Raw genomic sequence first — 22,146 nt, forward strand, 5'->3', positions numbered from 1 at the left:
ATTCTCTTTCTTTTTCTCTTTCTTCAAGATGAGTTGTTGTTTTTTCCTCTCCAACAGAATCTCATTCTGTTTAATTGTTTTCTTTAATTGTTGAGGTAATTTCTCTTTAAATTATTTAATTTTAACTGAGAAACTATCAACTCAACGATTGTGTGTTTTTGGAAATTAATTGTTATCTCAATTGTTTCCCTTTTGTTTGGAAAAATTTGATTCTCTCACTTTGGTTAATTGTCATTCTCATGTTTCTTGGTGCAATTGAATTTAAGGTGATCAATTATTATGATTGCTGTTCATGCAGGTAAATTAATTAGATTTTATGGTAATTTAGACTCTAAATGGTTTGTAATTGTATCGTTAATTTTTTAATTGTTTTCTTTTGTTGCTATTATTTAGGTGCTGGAGTTCATTATGAATCCAAACGAGAGATTCATGAAAAGATTTGTAAATCATCATGTGAAGCTGGATTAAAGGCAATTAAAGACAATTTATCTGCTATTGATGCTGTTACTCAAGCAATCATGGTTATGGAAGATGATCCATCAACTAATTCAGGGTATGGATCCAATTTATGTCGAGATGGAAACATTGAATGTGATGCTAGTTTAATGGATGGTCATAGTCTCTTGTGGGCTGGTGTTGGTGCTGTACCAGGAATTAAAAATCCAATTAAAATAAGCCAATTGTTACTTAAAGAACAGTTAATTGTTAATCCTTACGGTCTAATTGCTCCAAATATTTTAGTCGGTGAACCTGCTAAACGTTGGGCTGTTGATCGAGGATTACCAATGGCAAATCTAGTTACAGGTTTGAGAAAACGAAATTTTTTCCTTCTCATTTTCATTTAATTATTTGGTGTCTGTTTACTGTTAAAAACTAATTATTTCTTTCACTAATCATCTCATAGACTCATAAGTGAATATTATTTCATCTCATCTTCATACATTAACCTTTATGCCACAGAACAAGCTGAATCCACATACAATAAATTAAGGAGAAAAATTGACCGACAAGACTCAAGTGAACCTGACAATTCAATTAAATCTCGTCGATTTGATACTGTTGGTGCTGTTGCGGTCGACAGGAAAGGTCATATTGCCGCTGGAGTTTCAAGTGGCGGAATACTTTTCAAGGTACCTGGTAGAATGGGTCAAGCGGCTTCTTATGGCGCCGGTTGTTGGGCTCAAGAATCAGTCGGAATCAGTACCTCTGGAAGCGGTGAATATCTGGTCAAGACTTTATTTGCCAGAGAATGTGCATCTTACTTTTTATCGAACACTGAACAATCAGTTGAATCATTTAATGACATGTTTATCTCTAAATTTACTGGTAAATTATATATATATTGTATAAGTATAATGGACGATAATTACAATAGTTTATTTACTCATTTCTTCATCTAAAGTTAATCTTTTTCTGTTTCTATTTTCCATATTCCAGACTCACCATTCCTTGCAAATGTGACAACAAGCAAATCAGCTGGAGTAATTGCTGTGATCCATGATGATGAACGAAATTGTGATGAATTATATTGGGCTCATAATACTCCAACTATGGTATTAGCTTATGCTAAGGAATCTCTTCAATCGCCAAAATTTGTCTTCTCTAAGTATCCAGGGCAAATCAAATCAAGTCCAACAATTCAATCAATCATATTGTAACCCGATGAAAGGAAAAATAATTTGGTGATCAATTGTTTTTCTGATTCAAGTTTTTAAAAGTTTTCGTTTGTTATTGAATTTTGTATGTTAACTATTTTCATATTTGTTTTACCGATTCGATTGATCAATTTCTCAGTGTAGCCATTTAAAGGAAACACACATATAAACTTTAATTGTTTCAAAATGTTCAACAATCAATCCATTTGATTAACAGTCTTTAAAGTGATTATCACTCTCTTAGAATCCTCTAATTGTAAACAATTTTAATTTCTCCTAATAATTTAGTTATTATCGAAAATGATTTCTACTCTAAATGATGATTGTCTTATTCATATTTTCAACCATTTGTTTGATTTTGAAGATTTAGTTAATTGTTTCAATGGTGAGTATCATAATAATTAATATAAATTAAAATCGAGACAATTTAATTTCTTACTAATCAACAGTTTGTATCCATTGGGAGGAATTGGTTAAATCAAGATTATCAAGAGTTAAATATGCAACAAGTAAGTTTTTAATTGGCTTCAAGATTAAATTATTCAACTAACAACATTTACTATTTAGTTATTAATACTTACGATTATCAATGTTTACCAATTCTCGAGAATCAATCATCAACCGAAATTTATTGGAATTCAATTTATATTTATATTAATCACTCAGAGAGAAAAAATTTACTCCAATATTTAGGAAGTTATTTTTTACCAAAGCTTCGAGTAAGACTTAATCACTAATTATAATCAATTTCTAATCGACAATGTTAATATTATTTGTTAGATTATTGATCTTCAATCAATGATTATCGATGAAAACTTTTCCAAATCGATTGTTTTTTCCGAATTCTCGAAATTTTTGTCAACTTCGAAAACAATCAAGGGACTAATTGAACCTTTTTATTACGAGTCGAATTTTTCTAAATTCTGTCCTAACATCGAAATGCTGGTCACTTGCCGACTCGAACTGACCAATATCGACCCGGTAAATGGACCTAAACTTAAACAGCTCAGACTATTTGGTTATCATTCAATATTTTGGGAAAATATTAGTAACCTAATCAACTTGGAATCACTTTACATAAGTTTTGTTAATTGTAAGTTTTTCTTGATCAATTTATCAAATCTAATGATTAATTTTGCTCCTAGTTGATCATTTGAAACACTTTAAAAGTGTACGAATCGGATTTCCTAATTTGATTACCTTGATTCACACTTATTGGGATGATAAGAATTACGTTGCATTTAATTTAATTGATAATTGTCCTAAATTGCGAAGTGTTTATCTATTTTATACTCGAAGTGGACTAATTGAGATCAACGATCAGATCGAAAACTTATCGATAAAAGATTTCGTCTTTGAATTTGCTGTAGTAAGAATTCAACTAATCATAATGACGATTTTTTTTTCTCTTAAAAATTCTCAATTCTAATCATTTTCTAATCTCCAGAAAAGTTATTCACTTAATTGGAATTGGAATTTATTTAATTTAATATTGACCAAGTATCGAAACATTGAACATTTGGCCATTCGAGGAAACAATCAACTAGCCGATCTTCACGTTCCTTTAATTGTTCAACTATTACCTAATTTAGTTCTTCTTGATATGAGAGATTCTCCATTGATTACCAGTTCATCTAAACAATTTATTGATTCATTTAATTTGCTAACCAAAAGATCAATAAGTTTTTTATTTGGACAAAATAAACATTTTGATTTCGATCCAAACAATTTAAATCTAATTGACATTGGACCAGATTTTATGAGAACTCATTTTTTCAAGCATATCTCTCAACTTCCATACTTAATTGATCAATAAAATTAGTAAAATATTTTCTTTTCTAATTGGAAAATAATTTTCATTATTCATATTGAAAAGAAATTTAAAAGTAACTTTGAATTTCCCGCTTTTCGTTAAATTCTCAATTTGTTTTCTCTTCTATGAGAGTGACACCTGTTGGTCTATTTGCGAAAATGTTAAAAAAAGAGGATGAAAAAAAAGAAAGACAAATTGAAGATTCTTAGTCTTCTTCTTTCTTTATCATCTGTCTAATTTTGGGTTTTACTCTGAGTTTTTTTTTAGTTTTTCCACTCTACAGTTCCAACATATTGGGTGAACACTGATTTATATATATATTTATATATATTGTGTGTGGTGGTGAACGAAACTCAAGTAAGAAAAGAGAGTAAAAAAAACCATTGAGAGAGAGAGAGAGTCGAGATCAAAACACAAAGATGATGATGAGTATGAGTGTGATGATGAAGATGAAGATGATGAGTATGATGAGTACATGATGATGTTAGTTATCTGTGCAAGATGAGAGAAATGTAAATTTTGATTGCTAAATGTAAATTGTACAACAACATCTTAAAACCATTTACCATTTTTCAGTTTCTTTTTTTTTCTCTTCTCTTCTTAATTTCCTTCCCTTTGCTCTTCTGCCTAAAAAAAGGCTGAAAAGTCAAGTGTATTAATAATATTGTTAATAATAATACCCTTCCCCTTCCCCTCCTCCTCCTTCATCACCATAATCATCATCATCATCATCATTATCAAGTGTTACCATCGATTATCAAGTGTAATTAGTTTTAATTGGCCATGGGTGATAATCGCGGTGTCAATGGGAAACCAAAGATCAAATTTAGCCATCCAACAACCTTTCTTGCTGCTTGTGCTTGTAATGATCTTAATGAATGTGAACGACTTTTATCACAGAATATGGTTAACATTAATTGTACCAATGTGGATGGTTTAACTGCTCTTCATCAAGCCTGTATTGATGATAATATAAAAATGGTTCGTTTCTTATTAGACCATGGAGCTGATATTGATTGTTGTGATCATGAGGGTTGGACACCATTACATGCAACAGCCTCTTGTGGTAATGAATCCATTGCTAGTTTATTATTGGAAAAAGGTGCTGACCCAAGGATAATTAATAACGATGGTGAATTAGCTTGTGACATTACCGATAGTCTTGTCATTAAAGAGACGATAGAGAAAAAATTACTAGAATTAGGTGTTACTGATGCGGATAGTTTAAGACACCAAGAACATATCTGTATGTTAAGTGATGTCAATAATTGGCTTAAAACTCAAGTTGTTGGTACGTATAAATAAATATATCTATGTATTTATATTACATAGATAAATATCTATGTTAACATTTCTTATCTTATCCATTTTCATCTTCAAATTTATTCCAAACAGCCAGTATATACCCTTTACTTTTACTTTATTTTAATTTTATATTTTTCTTCACCTCCTTTTCTAGTTGTTTATGTTTTCCTTTCGTTTTACTAATATCTCTCTCTCTCTCTCTCTTTATCCTTTTAACAGATGATAAACCTCATCCTAAGTCAGGAGCAACAATACTTCATGTGGCCGCAGCTAAAGGTTACATTGACGTTCTGGGTACTCTTCTTAACAATCGTACCCTTCGTAGTCAATTAGATATTGATGCGAGAGATCATGAAGGTTGGACTCCACTGGCTGCTGCCTGTTACTGGCAAAAACCTGGTGCTGTACAATTACTTATTTTACATGGAGCTGATGTTAATGCTAAAACAAGCTCAGGTCAACGATTACAAGACCTAACGATACACGAATTGATTCTTCAACTTCTTGAAGAGAAACGTCATAAACTTGCCGAGGAGCAAAAACTCAGAGAGCAAATGAAGTCTCAAATGGTATCCCAATCCAAAGGTTCGTTGGATTATTTATCTCTTCTTCTATTACAATGGAATCTGACAATTCTCTCTCTTTTTATCATTCTAATTGTTTTCTCTCTCTCTCTCTCTCTCTCACTGTCTCATCTAATTATATTTTCTTTATATGCTTCCTTTTAATTAAATTAGTTGTGCCTCCTTCACCGCCTTCTGCACCAACTCCTCCAACGGAAAGTGAAACTCAAAGGAAAGCTCATGCCAAGCGAGTTCGAGAAACAAGACGATCAACTCAAGGAGTTTCAGCGGAAGATGTTAAGCAAGCCAAAGAGCAATTTATGATAACCTCATTAGTACCGGCATCACCGGCTGTAATAAATTCGTCCATTTCAACTCCAAAGACAACAACACCACCATCTCCAACATCACCAACAACTCCAACATTATTATCGCCAACGATAACATCGTCCACTGATAATATTAATACTTTATCATCGACAACAATCTCATCAATTGCACCATCACCACTTAATTCGTCCAGTTATAATAATCCGGCCAATAGTAATGCCTCAAATAACAACAACAATAATAACAATAATAATCATAATACAAGGAATGTCAACAATAATAATAATAATAATCCATTAATCAAACAACAAAGTGACCAGATAAAATTTCGACCAACCCGTTGTCGATTACCTCCTGCACCCTTACCTCCAACATCAACAACACCAACATCACCTTCCCAATCATCAAAATGCGATTTTCTTCAATCCCCTTTAGACCAATTAGACAGTAGTAGTAGTAGTAGTAGTAATGTTAGCAGTAGTAGTGACAGTAAAAATTTTCGTCAACTCTATGAAAGTCTAACCATAGAGATGGAAAAATTGAAAAAAGAGATTCGACTTAAGGAACACGAATGGAATAAAGAAAAACGTTCACTCCAACGGAAGCTCAGTGAGCTTGAAGAAGAAATTAAACAATTGGAAACCTTCAAGAGTGACAATAAGAGGCTTAAAGACGAGAATGGAGCTTTGATTCGAGTAATCAGCAAATTGTCTAAGTGAAAAACGAAACAAATTTTCCCTTCCCCTCAAACAAATCAACAACATCTCGATCCAACATCCATCCACTCATACACACAAACACCATCACATCAACACAACACACATATAAACCATACACACAATCACACAACAATTTAAATCTACAACTTCATCCATCCAGAAACAAAAAACCCGGTTGATCACCAAGCATTAATGTGAACAAAAAAGAAACTCTTTAAATCAGATTTTTACTAAAACAATTAATTGTTGGACTGTTTCGGATAGAAAGAGAGAGAAGGCCAAAAGATTGTGTAAAGGTTGTAAAAAAAACTAAGTGATTATTTGTGACAACAAGAAAACAAAAAAAAACAAAGGAGGAATATGATGACTCAGTCTTGAATGACCAATTCTAGTTATTTTTAATTATAATTAATTAATTAAATGTGTGTTGTTTGTTCTGTTTGTGTGTTTGTGTATGAAAAGATAAGTGAACAAGACGAAGAAAGATTTTTGCATGATACATTATTTGAGAGAGAGAGAGAGAAAAGTAAAGATGCTGAGAAATTATGTTGATTGTTGTTTATCTGACCAATTCAGATTTTACAATCAATGGAACGAAATCTTATATATGTTATACACATGTTGATGATTAAAGTAGGAAACATCTTCTCTTATCCGTTACCATACACTGTATCCTTCATCATCATTATCGAAAGCAATAAAAAAACCTAAAATAGTTAGAAATACGACAATATTTCCAAATAAAGTCAAAATGCAGGCTCCCCATTGGATCTGTTTGTATAAACACAGGAAAAGAGAGAAAAAGAAAATGATATAAACAAGAGAGAGAAAAAAAAATTAATATTGAATCACATGGATGGAGATTAATGAATTTACTTTGTTTTCAATGTTTACTTGTCAATCGAAAAGTCAATCAAAGGTAATAAGGTAAAAATGAAAACTCCAAATCAATATAATTAAGCTTAATAATAATAATTTGTTAATGTGTCTCACTGAAAGATTAGAAACAGCTGATGTTGATAGAGTTAAATTGTTATTATCATCAGTTGAAAGTAAAAACTTGACTACTGTTTATAAAGTAATCAATTTTGTTTTACTTTTCGGTGATTGATTTTGATTAATTGTTACTAGAGATTAACTTACCACAGGCCCTGTGGCTGGAGCATGAGCCAGAACCAAAGGTAATCCAAATGCTGATATGACAATTCCTGATGTTATGAAAAGTGCCATTTCTTTACAGTAATTACTTGAGCCCATATCATCTTGATATCTTCTGGCAAGCATCGTGGGTAAAGGTGAGAGAAGATAAAATAATACGACAAAGAATGGCCACCAATTACTGTGTGAATCAAGAAAGAGAATCAAATTAATATCATGTTTCTGGTGGTGATTAGTAAGAGAGGGGTAAGGGGGTTAATCTCTATGCCAACAATTAACTCATTGTAACTGATTCTTTGTCAGTAAGAATGATAATTCCCTTGGAGATTAATGTCAAACCTTTACTTGTGGTGACCAAGAAAAAGTCGGTTACTAAATGTTGGAAAATGGGTTGTGTTTCTTAGCGGAAATCACGGAAATCGGGACAAATTGTTGTAGGCGCAACAAATTGAATTAAACTTACGCATAATTTGGAAGAGCACATCCAAGTATAACAAGAGTCATACCAATTGAACCCGAAAATGCAAGTACAATTAGGCTAAATTTCATGATTAAGATGGAAAAAGAAAAGAAAAAGAGACAAATATACAATTAGAATTTTACCAAAAGGAAAACAAAGAGAAGATATCAGATTCTCTCAGAATAGTGAGCTACTCACGCTATTATTTCCAGAGTGAGAACAGTGAGAGCATCGAAGGATAATCATGGTGATTTTATCAGAACCATATCAAGTAATTAATAAAACACAGTGATGAAGCGATTGTTTGAGAGAGAGAGAGAAAAAAGAGAGTATAAAAAAGGGAGGAGATCAACAAGAAAGAGACAAAAAGAGACAATTAGAAAAGTCAACCAGTAGTACAAGTAGATTGTCATTAAAGGTTAATAAGTTGACATAAATACTAACCTTTGACACCAGCCATTGTTTTAGATGTAATTATCAAATGTGAGAGAGAAAAAAATATGAGAATAGAAAGAAAAAAGAAAGAGTGAGAGAAAAAAAAACACACAGACAGAGAAAGAAAGGAAAAGAGAGAGACAATAAAAGTCTAAAGGAAACCGATTGATAAATTAAGAGATGATGTTGATGGCACCCAAAGAATTAAACATTAAATAAGTTAATCACTTTAATTAGAATTGAGATTCACTTGTTAAGCAGAAAGACGATTAATTGTCAAGCTAATTTATGGAAATTAAATAATTTATCTAACATATTAAAAGAGAAACAATTTTGAGAAAAAGTGATGGATTGAGAAAGAAAAGAAAATGAAAAATATCTTTTAGGATCCAAAACATTGAGTACTTGATATCAGTTGTTTTCTTTCAAAGTCTCAGTTGTTTCTCTCTCACCTTGTCGTCACCTTTGCTATTTAATTTAATTGTTAATTGTTAATTCTTTCAACAATTTGGTGACTCAAAGTGGCAATATTGAAAATTCCATCTGATGGAGTCAATTAAATTCCACAATCACCATGGAACCAGTCGGTTTATAGAAGAGAATTTTCCATTTTTCTGAGTCATTTCAGTTCTTTTCTTCTTGTTGTTTTTTTCTCCTTGTGAATTAATTAATTTGATTATAAATGTAACAGTTTCACTTAATTTTGGTTAATTGTTCGGATTTTACTTTAATCATGGTGTTGATTGTTTCAGGTAAGACTTTTATTTTCTTTTGAAAGGTAACAATTGTAGTCTTTCAACCAGATAGAGATTTGAGTAATTGCATTGACTTGTTGAAATTAATCTTAATTGTTTCATTTTATTTTAGCAGAAGTGATTGAAATTTATTTCTAATGGAGCCTTTGGACCCGATTCTTGGATGCTACTTAGTGATAATTACATGCAAGTAAAAAAATCGACATTGGGAGATTCAATTTACACTAAATGAGATCTCTTTGTTTTGAGAAAAGTGAAACAAGGATAAAGAATTAATTATAAATCAATGGTGGAACAATTTTCTCCCTGATTACCAGGTTAATCTTTGATTGTCCACAATTGAAGATTATTTGTCATCAAAATCATTACAACAAATTGGAATGAAGAATACATTAAATTGTACTACTCTGATTGATATAATTGAAGTGAAATCCATTGGAATAATTTACAAAATAAGTTGTTTATTCACAATCAACTGATTAAACATTCTTAATGGAAACCAAATTAAATGTACATTAAATTAATCGTAAGTTACAATCACCACAACAAATAATAAGACGAAAAATATTGCGATTTTCAGTTTACAACGTGAGTGCTGACATTTTTTCTTCTTTTATCAATCAATCTATTTTAGCGATGGATCCAAGAACGATATTCTCTACCAAGAATACTCATGTCGATTAGGAACCGGCCTGACAGGCAGTTGTGGAATCGTCGGTGGTGCTGGTCGACTGAATAACAAACATCAAACAATTATTATTAACATTGATTCATTAAGTGAGAATTGAAATATAACTCGATTGTTGATCAATTAATCAAGAGATTGATTGATAAATACTTACGATGGGATAAGTGGAGGAGGAAGAGCACTTCCTCTCGCACTTGGAGCACCTCTTCCAGGCATAGTTGGTGCTGGTCGTCCAGGAGGAGCGGGCGAAGGTCTATTTGTTTGAGTGTTTCTCGGGACACTTACGGGTGAAGGTGGTGTTGGTTGCGATTGTCTTAACCAGTCATCTTTAACCGGCGGTGGTGGTGGTGAGTAAGTTGTCGCCATCGAAACATCCCCAATGACTTTAAGCGCTTCTTTACATCCATGGTACATTTTAAGTAGCTCATCTCTCTTTCTCTCTTCTTCTGGACTCTCTTCCATCAACATTGTCTGATCCCCTGCAGCGTAAAGGTTTGCCAGTAATTCCGAGTAGATAAAATCTTTGGCGTTATTGATCATCAGATGCATGATAATTTTAGGTACTAGATCGCGGAATGTTTTGGTTACTATTTTCATGTACGAGTCAACTAGATTACGGATCGTTTCAACTTGACGTTCCAATTGAGGATCAAGAGAGGAAACATTTTCGGTGTTAGTTTCTTCACCGTTTGTACCCTCCGCCGAAACTTTCTCAGGATGAATACCCGCTCGGAGAAAAGACGCTTTCCAAGATTCAACATCTTCTTGCGATGAACATGATAACTCAAGATACTTGTAATCTTTGTAAACGTTACTACCAATGAAAGAAAAAACATGGAATTACTAATACTATTGAACAATCGAACAATTTTCAAATATCAGGTATCAATTTCATTTTGTTTATCGTCTCAACAATTAAGATTTTTAATTTACCTTCCATCGGGATTGAATAGAGCGAATGAGTGTCTTCGAGACATAAAGTTACTTTCGATTTCACGAAGTTTAAGTCCATCCAATGGAAGCATAAACTTTTTGTCTTTCTCTTCTTCGTCCTTAAACCAAGAAAGACTGTCACTCATCAAAACGAACCAATAATCTCGAGAACCTCCTTTCATTATCCCAAGATTGTGAATGTACATATAACCCTTTCGAATGACCTGGAATATAAAAGCACATCGAAGAAGTTTTCAGTAATTTAGTAGATCAAAATTGTGACTTCTAAGCTTAAATTAAATCTGTTTTAAATTGTGATGACAAACAAATTACATTTGCTTATCGATCATAATACTTTAATTCTTACTTGATTTCCAAGTTTTTTCTTTGAATTGATATTAATATTTTCCACGTTTTGTTGTGCACTGAGAGTGAATCAAGTACGTTATAATTAGTGAATGAGTTTGATTAAGAAAAGAAAGAAAGAAGAGATTAATTATAATCTACTCGTTTTGTGGGAGTTTTTAAATTGATGGTAGTGAATAAGTGAAGGTTAATTACTTTGTGAAGCCGATGAAGTCTTCGTGATTAGTATTCATATAAGCTAATTCAGCATCGATGAACAAAAGTAGTTGGTTCTTAGTCTTTTGTTCACGTTCCCTTATATGAGAAGTTATGATTCGTTCACATTCATCCCTGTAAAATAATAATAGAAAAATATTATTATCAAGAAGAAAAGATTCGAAAATTGTGTCTTACAAAATGAACGAAGTGATGATTACGAATATTCTTACCTGAGTCTTGGATATTTTTTCATTCGTTCAGTAACAAGGAGAATAACGTTTCCGATTTCAGTGATAACTAAATCGACACATTTAAGCGAAGGTTCTTTCAACCTTTCGATTTGCTTTTTGACAATCGCTTCGAAAGCCATGTCAGGGGTGAACAAACCAACTCGAATACCATGAATGTTCTGAATAGCATAGGCGATTTCTCGTCTCAATTCTTTCTCATCGAATTCCATTTTTACAATTTCGAAGGGGAAACGCTCATGGAAAAGTCGATTTATCTTTGCACCACCGGAAAGTTCTGAAGTATTAATGGCAACTGAACCACTACCCTCAATGTTACGTTCAAAGTCATTCTGTAATTGTTGAATCATTTGTAACATGGCCTTTGTTTTACGAGTTGGATCATCGGGTCGGTAGTTTTTATAAGCTTCGACATCTTTTTCAAGTGAAAAAAGTTGTTTTTGTAATTTATCTCGAAGCGATGGAAGAGTATCTCGAATATGGTTCGTCAGTTGTTGATTTAGAACTTTCTGTAAATGTTGAGTACCCAATCGATCGTAAATGTCACTATAAGACAAAACAACGAAAATGAGATGAGAGGAAAAGTCGAGAATATCAAAGGTGTTAATATGTAACGAAAGAATTACCTGTAAGCGGGATGAGTTCTGAAAAAATATCTCTCTGCTTCCATGGCTGAGTGAATGTCTTTTCTACCGTTGATGTCTTTTTGACTTCGATTGACAACACCAATGTAACCTCGACGAAGAGGTAATAATCTATTTTCCAAAATATCTCTAGCATCGGTTCCTTCATCCATCAAATCAAGTTTGGTGATTACACCGATGGTTCTTAAACCCTCTGGGTCAACCTCTTTAGCCATTTTAAGTGCATCTGATGTAGCAAGATCTTGATTAGCTGCTGTAACAGCTAAGATGAGACATGTTTCTTTCCTAATAAATTGTAAAATCATCTCACGGATTTGAGTTTCAATGTCCGCTGGTTGATCACCAACTGGAACTTTGGTTAATCCAGGTAAATCGATAAGGGTCAAATTGAGAACATGAGGGGAGTAAACACGAAGATTAATGGGTACAGGTGAGATCCCCTTATTGTTTCCAGTTGCTCGATTTGTCTCATTTTCGATCTCTTTCCTAATATCGTCGAAATCCATAAACTTCTCTCCTCGACAATGAAGAAATTCACCATATTCCATACTCGAATGTATCAATTGAAGAATCAAGGGACGTCGAGTGACAATACCTGACCCTCGGGGCAAGAAATCTCTGCAATTATTCAAAAAAAAAGAAGATCAAACAATCGTCACAAATGAAAACTGACCAAAAATGGCCAGTAAAAAATAACGATAACAAAAAAGTAATCAGAAAAAGGACTTACCGTCCAACACAAGCTTCCAAGACACTGGATTTACCGGCTGATTGGCCACCGACCACCGCGATTTGGGGCAAATCAAATTCATAACTAATACCGAGGGTGGAAAAAGCATCTTGTAATTTGTTGACTATTGGAATGAGCTGTTCCATTTCTGGTAAAAAAACTGTAAATTAAACACTGAAAAATAAACAATAAGCTAAATGAACGTTTCAATTGAGGTGTAACTCGAATGTGGTTTGACATTTATTGATTGACAAACTTTTTATAGTAAATATTTAATTTCTAATCAATCAACTATTTCTCTATTAGGTTGTGATTCAATTCACGGCAATAAGATAGCAAGAGAAAAAGATAATAACGAGAATCAAATATATCCATATATGTAATAAAAAGATAATCAGTAGATGAGCTTGGGAAAATATCTCTGTTTTCATGACTGATCGAGTGTCAATTTTATCGTTTTAGATTTGATAATATCGATGTGACCTTAACGCAGAATGAATCATCCATTTCCGAATATCTTTTATTTCCAAAAAAAGTAAACTGATATAACAAAGAGCATGATAAAGGTTCGAATAGAGTAAATAAAGTACATGGACAAACTCAACTAAAGATTAAAGTGAGACTAAAGCGGGTTTCGGGGATGGGGAAAAGACTCGAACAACGATTGGACTTGGAACGAATCCTGATGAATCGAAAAGTTCAAGCAGATCAATGTGATTCTGTATATTGGATACTGAGTTTATTACATGTATTTTATTAATGTTTGGTTCATTTGGTTCTCTAAAATACTTTAATCATGAGCTCAGATTCTCATGAGGTTAATTAATGAAATTTATATGATTAGGATCAAGTGATAACAATCAAAAATCTGTAAATCTTCAGGATCTTTTCAATAAAAGCAATAACAAATTGACAACAGTTGATAGTGAATAGTTTTGAATCAATTTAGATGATTATTCAAAAACTTTTACCGGCGATTGTAACTAGTCAATCATATGAATCGTCAACAATTAAAAATAACTACCGTGTTTCTGCGCAATTAAGCACAGTTCTTAAAAACGAGGTAACATGGTCTTAGAGCAATATAAGCGCTCAATCTGTTTTATAAGGTCCAAAGTGACCAACGTGCTTCAATTAGGCTTTGGATCCAAAAAATCGCCCTTAGTAAAGCGACAAATCAGCTAAAAGAGGTGATTCCCTGTAAGCACGTGCTTGATTGCGCGGAAACGCTAATTTCAAAGCTTTCGATTTCTTCGTTTTAAGCACAGAAAAAGGAATAGATTGATTAAGTCGAAGGAGTTTGCAGCTAAATTATGAGGCGAATGAAATTCAATATGGTTTATAATTGATTGAATGGGTTATAAAGTTAAACAATTGGACTTTTTCGAGGTGAAGAAAACTCTTTATTTGCTCTGACGTTTCATGTGTCAGTCCAATTAATTAGGACTGACACTCGTTACAAGTATGGTTTGGACTGGAGCGAAGGAAACTGGAATCGGATTGTTGAACATTTAAAGAAATGGGAAGTGAAGCAATTTTTGGAATCTCTTGACAGGTTGATAGTAACTGAGTAGTTTTTAGCAAATTCGACCTTAGATTTTGATTGTTGCGAATTTAGCGAATGATTTTGGTGCTTCTTAAGTTGGAGTGGCCTGAGCATCAAATCGATCTTTATCTTGTCTTAGTTAAGGGAAAACATCGAAAGCGAGTGAAGAAGATCCTCTAGAGTTCATTAGATTGTGTTAACTGAAAGTGATGCGGCAATCAGGGTATCGATCAACTATCAAGGAACTTTTCTCGTCAGGTTCAGCGACAGGACCAAAATCTCAAGCGATTTTTTCAGCCTCAGTTCCAAGAATCTCCATGATTACCTTTGTTTTTTTTAGTATGAAGACAATTGGTGATATTATTATGTGAGCCTCAACCACATACCACCGAAACCATCGCACCAGTGAACAGGAAATTAAACCGATTGATAAATTAGTCGATGATGACACTCAAAGAATTAAACATAAAATAAGTTAATCACTTTAATTGGAATTGAGATTCACTTGTTAAAGAGTAAGATGGTTAATTCATGGAAATTAAATTATTTACCAAACATTTTAAAAGAGAAACAATTTTGATAAAGAAAAGAAAATGAAAATATTGTCTTTTTGGATTCGAAACTTTCGAGATCTGATCAGCTGATTTTTTCCAAAGTCTCGAAGTTTGTTTACTTTTTAATTGTTTCATTGATTGAAAGAGGAAAAAATTGATGGAATCAATTTATCGAGATGGATTTTAATCTTGATATTTTATTTCTTTTCGATTTAGAATTTTTTTTTGTTTTGTAACATCTAAAAAATGAATTTGATAAGTTTGGATAATTTAGAAGATTTGAAGTTACATCGGCAACATTATTCTCAAGAGTCTTTTGATGAACTGAATTCCGGATATTTCAACGAGTTCATCGTTGGCCAGCAACAGGTCTGTCAGGTATTCGAGGAGGTATCGTTGGCACTGGTCGTCTAATCATCAACGCACACAATTAAAAGAAAAAAAAATTAAGAAAAAAAAATTTAAAACTTGTCAATTGTCAACTCATTAATTTTTTTTTTGGGGAAAGATTAGTTAATTTAATTGCTTGACTTTTAATTGCTAATTGCTACCAACATCAACATCAAATAGATTCATTATCATTAATTAGAGTAAATCAAATAACAATTAAGAGATGAAATGAGAGTGAGAGAGGAAAAAAAATTGAAACTAATCAGATTTGATTAGTTAATTTCTTTCTTTCTTTCTCTTGCTTGTAACATTATCAGGATAAGTTTGATGAGAGTTATTTTTCATTTAATTAGATAACAATCAGTGGAATGATGATTCATTTGTGAACAGGCATTCCGAAAGCATCGAGGAGTGTATCGGTTACGGCCTGACCAACCGCTTGTTGAACCCTCGCAGGTATGTTAGGACCACCTCCTCGACTAATCATCATCATTATTTAAGGTAAAAAATTATCGTTCAAATTAAATTTTTATCGTTTTCATAGTTAAACACATAACATCAAACAATTAATTTGAGTCGAATCAAGTTGAGGTGTAGTAGTAATGATAGAAGGTGTTGAGAAGTCGTAGAGGTGCATTAATGAGTTGTGAAGATGGGTAAGCGTAAATTACAAGAAGATGAAGATGGAATAAGAGATGAACAGAGGAAGGAGAGAGACATGTGTAAGTGTATATGTAGTTGTAGAAAGAGAGAAGTAGAGAAAACGAGAGAGAGAGAGAAAGAGAATGAGAAAGATGAAGTTAGTGGTTTATGATTTTTGTTTACTGATAGTATTTCATTCATAGATGATGAGGATGGAGGAGAGAGTTAAAAGATCCAAGTACAAGCAACTTAAGCATGCTCATAGTTTTCAACTATTCTGCCATTGACTTAATGGGGTTAGGTTGAATGTCATTTAGCTTAGACAAAGAGAGAGAGAGAGATGAATCAAGATGAAGAAGACTATTATGTAATTTAATTCAATATGAAAATAGATTCTATCTTCTATTAAGTTAAAATGATAGTTAAAGAATAGAAGTTAATAAATTGGTGAGTAAGCAAGTGATTCATAAAGTAAGAAATGGAGTAAAACTAAATTGTGTTGTTAATTAATTAGTGAGAATGATTATTAATGAGAAGGATATGTGAGGAGGTTGATTGGTTGGAAAGAGGGTAAGATGAAAAAGACAATCAGGATGATAAAGAAAAGGAGCTAAAAGAAAAGCTAAATAGATAATTTTAGTTGATTTGTCACTTACGAAGGTATGAGTGGAGGAGGAAGAGCACCTCCTCTCGCACTTGGAGCACCTCGTCCAGGTATAGTTGGTGCTGGTCGTCCAGGAGGAGCGGGTGGTGGTCTATTTATATTTGCTCCAGGCGGTGGGTGAGCTGAAGGTGGTTTATTGCCAGAAAAAGTGTTTCTTGGTGCACCACCGGGTGAAGGTGGTGTCGGTGAAGGTTGAGATGCTCGTAACCAGTCATCTTTAACTGGCGGTGGTGGTGGTGAGTAAGTTGTCGCCATTGAAACATCTCCAATGGTTTTCAGCGCTTCTTTACATCCATGGTACATTTTAAGCAGCTCGTTTCTCCTTTTCTCTTCTTCGGGACTTTCTTCCATCATCGTTGACTGATCCCCTGCAGCGTAAAGGTTTGCCAGTAATTCCGAGTAGATAAAATCTTTGGCGTTATTGATCATCAGATGCATGATAATTTTAGGTACTAGATCGCGGAATGTTTTGGTTACTATTTTCATGTACGAGTCAACTAGATTACGGATCGTTTCAACTTGACGTTCCAATTGAGGATCAAGAGAGGAAACATCTTCAGCCGCAGTTTCTTCACCGTTTGTACTCTCCGCTGAAGCTTTTTCAGGATAAACACCAGCTCGCAAGAAAGACGCTTTCCATGATTCAACATCTTCCTGTGATTCACATGATAACTCAAGGTATTTGAAATCTTTGTAAACATTTCTATCAAAAGAAAAAAAAGAGAGTAATAATTATCACAAACTAAGCTACTAAATAATAATTGTATTAATTAAAACGATTGACGAAAAAAAAGAAGACAAATTCAAGTCTATAAGGTTAGTTAGTTGATTGCGGAAATCAATTAGTATAAAACAGGAAAAAAAGTTAATTTGTCATTCAAATCAACGGATCATAAAAGAACCTTCAAAATGGGGAATAAGTTGATTTGTTTGGGGAGTTAATAGGTTAACCGGAGAGAAATAGATCGTTGAAGTGAATTAACAGTAAACATGAAAAAAAAACGTAAAAGCATTTGATCAATTTTCTAAACTCAAGTGTCACAATCGTTTCAAACGTTTAAAAGGTTTTGTTTACCTTCCATCGGGATTGAAAAGAGCGAAAGTGTGTCGTCGGGACATGAAACCACTTTCGATATCACGAAGTTTAAGACCGTCCAGTGGTAACATGTACTTTTTGTCTTTCTCTTCTTCATCTTTATACCAAGAAAGACTGTCACTCGTCAAAACGAACCAATAATCTCGAGAACCTCCTTTCATTATGCCAAGATTGTGTATACACATGTATCCCTTTCGGATAACCTAAATTAAACAAAAAGTGTAGTCAAAGTAAACAGAAATTAAATACAAATTCTGGATAATACAAATAATATCTCAGGTAAGTGAAAAAGACACATAAAAAAAGCAAAATTGGTAAAAAAGAGTATAAAAGGGAAACACAAATAATAAGGTAAATAAGAAAATAACCAAAAAGTAAACCACAGGTAATTTAGTGAATATAATTAAGAAAATGTACAAGGAGAGTTGATTTTTTTTTGCTCTCCTTTGGTGATGATTCTTACCCCAGACTTAGTTATTTTTTGTCAATGAAAAAATAACAAAAATTGAAGTAAATCATTGAAGCAGAAAAGAAAGAGAAAAATTTAAGAGGTTAAGAGAGATTTTCAATTGAAAGATGATAAATAGAGAAAGAGAGAGAGAGAGGAAGAGGAAGAAAAAAGTGACAAGATGATGATAATGATGAAGCAGATGAAGCTGAAAACACTTGGTAAAAAAGGTATTGTTACAGAGATAAATTAATAGCGGGTACTTAATTGTTAGCACGCATAATATTAAATCAATGAGTATAATGAATTAAATGTAATAAAATCATCATGAAAAGCAACAACAGCAGCAGTAACATCATAAACAATGAGGAAGGGGAGTTAAGGATGGATGATTAATTGATTGATCGATTGAATCAATGATTGTTGGTGAGATACTAAATGTATCCTAAAAAAAAGATTTACTCAATTCTGTAGATGAAAAATAAGAGTGTTTTTCAAGTACTCGTTGGGATTTAAAGCTATTAAAATCACTATTAAATTGCGAGAGTGTCATTATGATGCTGTGAAGAAAAAAGGAGTTTGCTGGTTAGATTTTTTTTAGCAAGGATTGATTAGTATTATGGTTAATTATCAACAACAGCACAGGTTAATTGTTTTGTAGTTTAGACAAAGGACAAAATGTGATTGATGTGATTAAGGTGGTGGTGGATTTAAAGATAGAGTGACGAATGGATTAAATTCGTTCACCCAACGAAAAAGAACCTACAATATTTCTATCTATTTGACTTCTTACTTGATTCCCAAGTTTTCTCTTTGGATTAGTATTGTCAGCACTTTGTTGTGCACTGTGAGAGAGAGAGAGAAAGAAGAATAAAGTAAAACATTAGAAAAAGATTCATGAGATTTTTTTAAAGAAGAGAACGAGAGAGAGAGAGAGAGAGAGAGAGAGCAGAAGAATAATTTCTCGGTAAATATAAAGCATAACAGAAATAACGAAAAGGTTTCATGGTGAATTGATGAGATACCTTGACGATTAACCATCAGGTAGACATTTTCTATGTTGGTGTTTTTCTTGATTATCGTTGACGTTACAACGATAATAATCAAGTTTTCATATTGATTGTTTCATTTTCTCTGTCATTCACAACTTTTTCACATTAACTATTATTGAACATGTCTGAAAGTGAGTTAAATTAATTGTTGTAATATTGACAACAAAAGAAATTGATTGTTTAAAGATCTAATAAATCTAATGAAAACAAAACAAGTTGATTAAAGTAAAATAAAACCTACAATTTGTAACTTGAGAATTGATATTAGTATTATTATTTGGTAAATATAACGTTCAATTTTTTGGTTGTTTTGTATTTTTCTTGTGTTCTCATGGAGATGATAAATATAAGCAATACACATTCACTTTCTCCCTTTTCTCACTTTTTTTTTCTCTCTGATGGTGTAAACCTTTTCCTATTTGATTTTTTCTTCTTCTTCTTCTTCTCTTGTATTCTACTTGCTTTGTGGGAGTTTTTAAATTGATGATAGTGAATAAGTCAAGGTTAATTACTTTGTGAAGCCAATGAAGTCTTCATGATTGGTATTCATATAAGCCAATTCGACTTCTACCAATAACAGTAATTGGTCCTTAGTCTTTTGTTCACGTTCCCTTACATGAGTAGTTATTATTCTTTCGGTTTCCTCCCTGTAAAATAGATGAATGAATATTATTATTGAGAAGAGAACGATTATCCAAGATCCATAAATAGAATAGATATTTGAGAGAGAAAATTATGTCAAAACAATTTATGAAAAGATAGAGAAATGTTGCTAATTACTATTCTTACCTGAGTCTTGGGTATTTTTTCATTCGTTCGGTGACCCTACGAACAACATTTCCAAGTTCCATAATGACTAAATCAACGCATTTAAGTGAAGGTTCTTTCAACCTTTCGATTTGCTTTTTGACAATCGCTTCGAATGCCATGTCAGGGGTGAACAAACCCACTCGAATACCATGAATATTTCGAATAGCATAGGCGATTTCTCGTCTCAATTCTTTCTCATCGAATTCCATTTTTACAATTTCGAAGGGGAAACGCTCATGGAAAAGTCGATTTATCCTTGCACCACCGGAAAGTTCTGAAGTATTAATGGCAGCTGAACCACTACCCTCAATGTTACGTTCAAAGTCATTTTGTAATTGTTGAATCATTTGTAACATTGCCTTTGTTTTACGAGTTGGATCATCGGGGCGGAAATTTTTGTACTCTTCAACCTCCTTCTCAAGAGTGAAAAACTGTTTCTGTAATTTATCTCGAAGCGATGGAAGTGTATCTCGAATGTGGTTTGTCAATTGTTGATTCAAAACTTTTTGTAAATGTTGAGTACCCAAACGATCAACCATGTCTCTATTATGTGATGATGCAAATTATGACAACAATGATAAGATTAAAAAAGATGATAAAAGAAAGTAATTGAAAGACAGAGACAGAGAAAGAGAAAGAGATAGTATTGAAAGAAATGACAAAACATAGAAAGCAAAAGCAAAAATAGAAAGAAAATCATAGAGGTGTGAGTAAAACAAAACAGAATATATGTAACAAAAAGATTACCTGTATGCTGGGTGGGTTCGGAAAAAATTTCTCTCTGCTTCCATGGCTGCTCGAATATCCTTCTTACCATCGATGTCTTTTTGACTTCGATTGACAACACCAATGTAACCTCGACGAAGAGGTAATAATCTATTTTCCAAAATATCTCTAGCATCGGTTCCTTCATCCATCAAATCAAGTTTGGTGATTACACCGATGGTTCTTAAACCCTCTGGGTCAACCTCTTTAGCCATTTTAAGTGCATCTGATGTAGCAAGATCTTGATTAGCTGCTGTAACAGCTAAGATGAGACATGTTTCTTTCCTAATAAATTGTAAAATCATCTCACGGATTTGAGTTTCAATGTCCGCTGGTTGATCACCAACTGGAACTTTGGTTAATCCAGGTAAATCGATAAGGGTCAAATTGAGAACATGAGGGGAGTAAACACGAAGATTAATGGGTACAGGTGAGATCCCCTTATTGTTTCCAGTTGCTCGGTCTGTTTCATCTTCAATCTCTTTCCTGATACCATCAAAATCAGTAAATTTTTTACCTCGACAATGAAGAAATTCACCATATTCCATATTCGAATGTATCAATTGAAGAATTAACGGACGTCGAGTGACAATACCCGATCCACGGGGCAAAAAATCTCTACAAAAACAAAAACAAAGAAAATAAAATGATAAAAATGATCGTTACAAGTCAAAAACTGTACACAAATGAAAGCTCATTGGAGATACAAAGAAAATACGTCAAATGTATTAAAACCTAATCAACTCAATTTATCACTCATAATAGTTAATAGAAATAAATAACAATATCCTATAAAAATAGTAAATATATTGAAGAAAATAAAAGTAAAAAAAACCATAACAGTCAATAAAAGGTAACGATGAAAAAAGGACTTACCGTCCAACACAAGCTTCCAAGACACTGGATTTACCGGCTGATTGACCACCAACCACCGCAATTTGGGGCAAATCAAATGCATAACTAACACCCAGGGTGGAAAAAGCATCTTGTAATTTGTTGACTATTGGAATGAGCTGTTCCATTTCTGGTTAAATAATCTAAAAATTAAACACAAACACAGAAAAATAAACAATACCTTCAGTTTATAATCAACATTTCAAGTGAAGAGAAATTGTTTTTTTGCTTCGCTGATATAATAGATGGCGCTTCGTTTCGAGCTTTGGCTCCATCTAGGGAGCG

The 22,146-nt window shown here is 33.0% G+C and overlaps 5 protein-coding genes and 1 long non-coding RNA gene across 10 annotated transcripts; 4 read left to right on the forward strand and 2 right to left on the reverse strand.

Annotated features, from left to right (window-relative positions):
• Nucleotides 1-62: 62 nt before the first annotated feature.
• Nucleotides 63-2,093, forward strand: LOC128393383 (threonine aspartase 1-like). 2 transcript variants are annotated; one of them, XM_053353563.1, is made up of 4 exons: nt 63-319; nt 394-804; nt 961-1,326; nt 1,438-2,093. In XM_053353563.1, the coding sequence occupies exons 1-4, from the start codon at nt 280-282 to the stop codon at nt 1,656-1,658; spliced, it is 1,038 nt and encodes a 345-aa protein (XP_053209538.1). In that variant the 5' UTR covers nt 63-279; the 3' UTR covers nt 1,659-2,093. The 2 variants fall into 2 exon arrangements, with proteins under 2 accessions (XP_053209538.1, XP_053209539.1); XM_053353564.1 differs by having other exon boundaries at nt 63-298.
• LOC128393381 (uncharacterized) lies at nt 1,661-4,145 on the forward strand. 2 transcript variants are annotated; one of them, XM_053353560.1, is made up of 6 exons: nt 1,661-2,040; nt 2,105-2,164; nt 2,223-2,374; nt 2,436-2,748; nt 2,801-3,024; nt 3,103-4,145. In XM_053353560.1, exons 1-6 carry the CDS (start codon nt 1,956-1,958, stop codon nt 3,469-3,471), a joined length of 1,203 nt encoding a protein of 400 aa, XP_053209535.1. In that variant the 5' UTR covers nt 1,661-1,955; the 3' UTR covers nt 3,472-4,145. The 2 variants fall into 2 exon arrangements, with proteins under 2 accessions (XP_053209535.1, XP_053209536.1); XM_053353561.1 differs by lacking the exon at nt 2,223-2,374.
• Nucleotides 3,665-7,108, forward strand: LOC128393376 (protein phosphatase 1 regulatory subunit 12A-like). Of its 2 annotated transcripts, XM_053353554.1 has the most exons (4): nt 3,665-3,825; nt 4,211-4,759; nt 4,993-5,358; nt 5,511-7,108. In XM_053353554.1, exons 2-4 carry the CDS (start codon nt 4,252-4,254, stop codon nt 6,383-6,385), a joined length of 1,749 nt encoding a protein of 582 aa, XP_053209529.1. In that variant the 5' UTR covers nt 3,665-3,825; nt 4,211-4,251; the 3' UTR covers nt 6,386-7,108. The 2 variants fall into 2 exon arrangements, with proteins under 2 accessions (XP_053209529.1, XP_053209528.1); XM_053353553.1 differs by having other exon boundaries at nt 3,712-4,759.
• Nucleotides 6,745-8,323, reverse strand: LOC128393397 (leptin receptor gene-related protein-like). Its single transcript, XM_053353578.1, has 4 exons — nt 8,202-8,323; nt 8,007-8,081; nt 7,529-7,724; nt 6,745-7,156 (listed from the first exon to the last, which is right to left on the reverse strand). The coding sequence occupies exons 2-4, from the start codon at nt 8,045-8,047 to the stop codon at nt 7,043-7,045; spliced, it is 351 nt and encodes a 116-aa protein (XP_053209553.1). The 5' UTR covers nt 8,048-8,081; nt 8,202-8,323; the 3' UTR covers nt 6,745-7,042.
• A 484-nt stretch (nt 8,324-8,807) lies between these two features.
• Nucleotides 8,808-9,967, forward strand: LOC128393403 (uncharacterized). 2 transcript variants are annotated; one of them, XR_008326133.1, is made up of 3 exons: nt 8,808-9,190; nt 9,306-9,719; nt 9,828-9,967. It is a non-coding gene; the product is annotated as an uncharacterized LOC128393403 (long non-coding RNA). The 2 variants fall into 2 exon arrangements; XR_008326134.1 differs by having other exon boundaries at nt 8,809-9,190; nt 9,309-9,719.
• Nucleotides 9,635-22,075, reverse strand: LOC128393400 (dynamin-1-like). The gene is made up of 15 exons (XM_053353580.1): nt 21,844-22,075; nt 20,950-21,585; nt 20,182-20,745; nt 19,905-20,039; nt 19,134-19,185; nt 17,872-18,095; nt 17,207-17,499; nt 16,316-16,356; nt 12,253-12,782; nt 11,609-12,172; nt 11,376-11,510; nt 11,182-11,239; nt 10,815-11,038; nt 10,036-10,695; nt 9,635-9,924 (listed from the first exon to the last, which is right to left on the reverse strand). Exons 1-15 carry the CDS (start codon nt 21,987-21,989, stop codon nt 9,852-9,854), a joined length of 4,335 nt encoding a protein of 1,444 aa, XP_053209555.1. The 5' UTR covers nt 21,990-22,075; the 3' UTR covers nt 9,635-9,851.
• Between the last annotated feature and the right edge of the window lie 71 nt (nt 22,076-22,146).

Source organism: Panonychus citri, unplaced genomic scaffold, assembly GCF_014898815.1.
Source record: "Panonychus citri isolate SS breed McGregor unplaced genomic scaffold, ASM1489881v1 Contig00138, whole genome shotgun sequence".
NCBI classification, from domain to species: domain Eukaryota; kingdom Metazoa; phylum Arthropoda; class Arachnida; order Trombidiformes; family Tetranychidae; genus Panonychus; species Panonychus citri.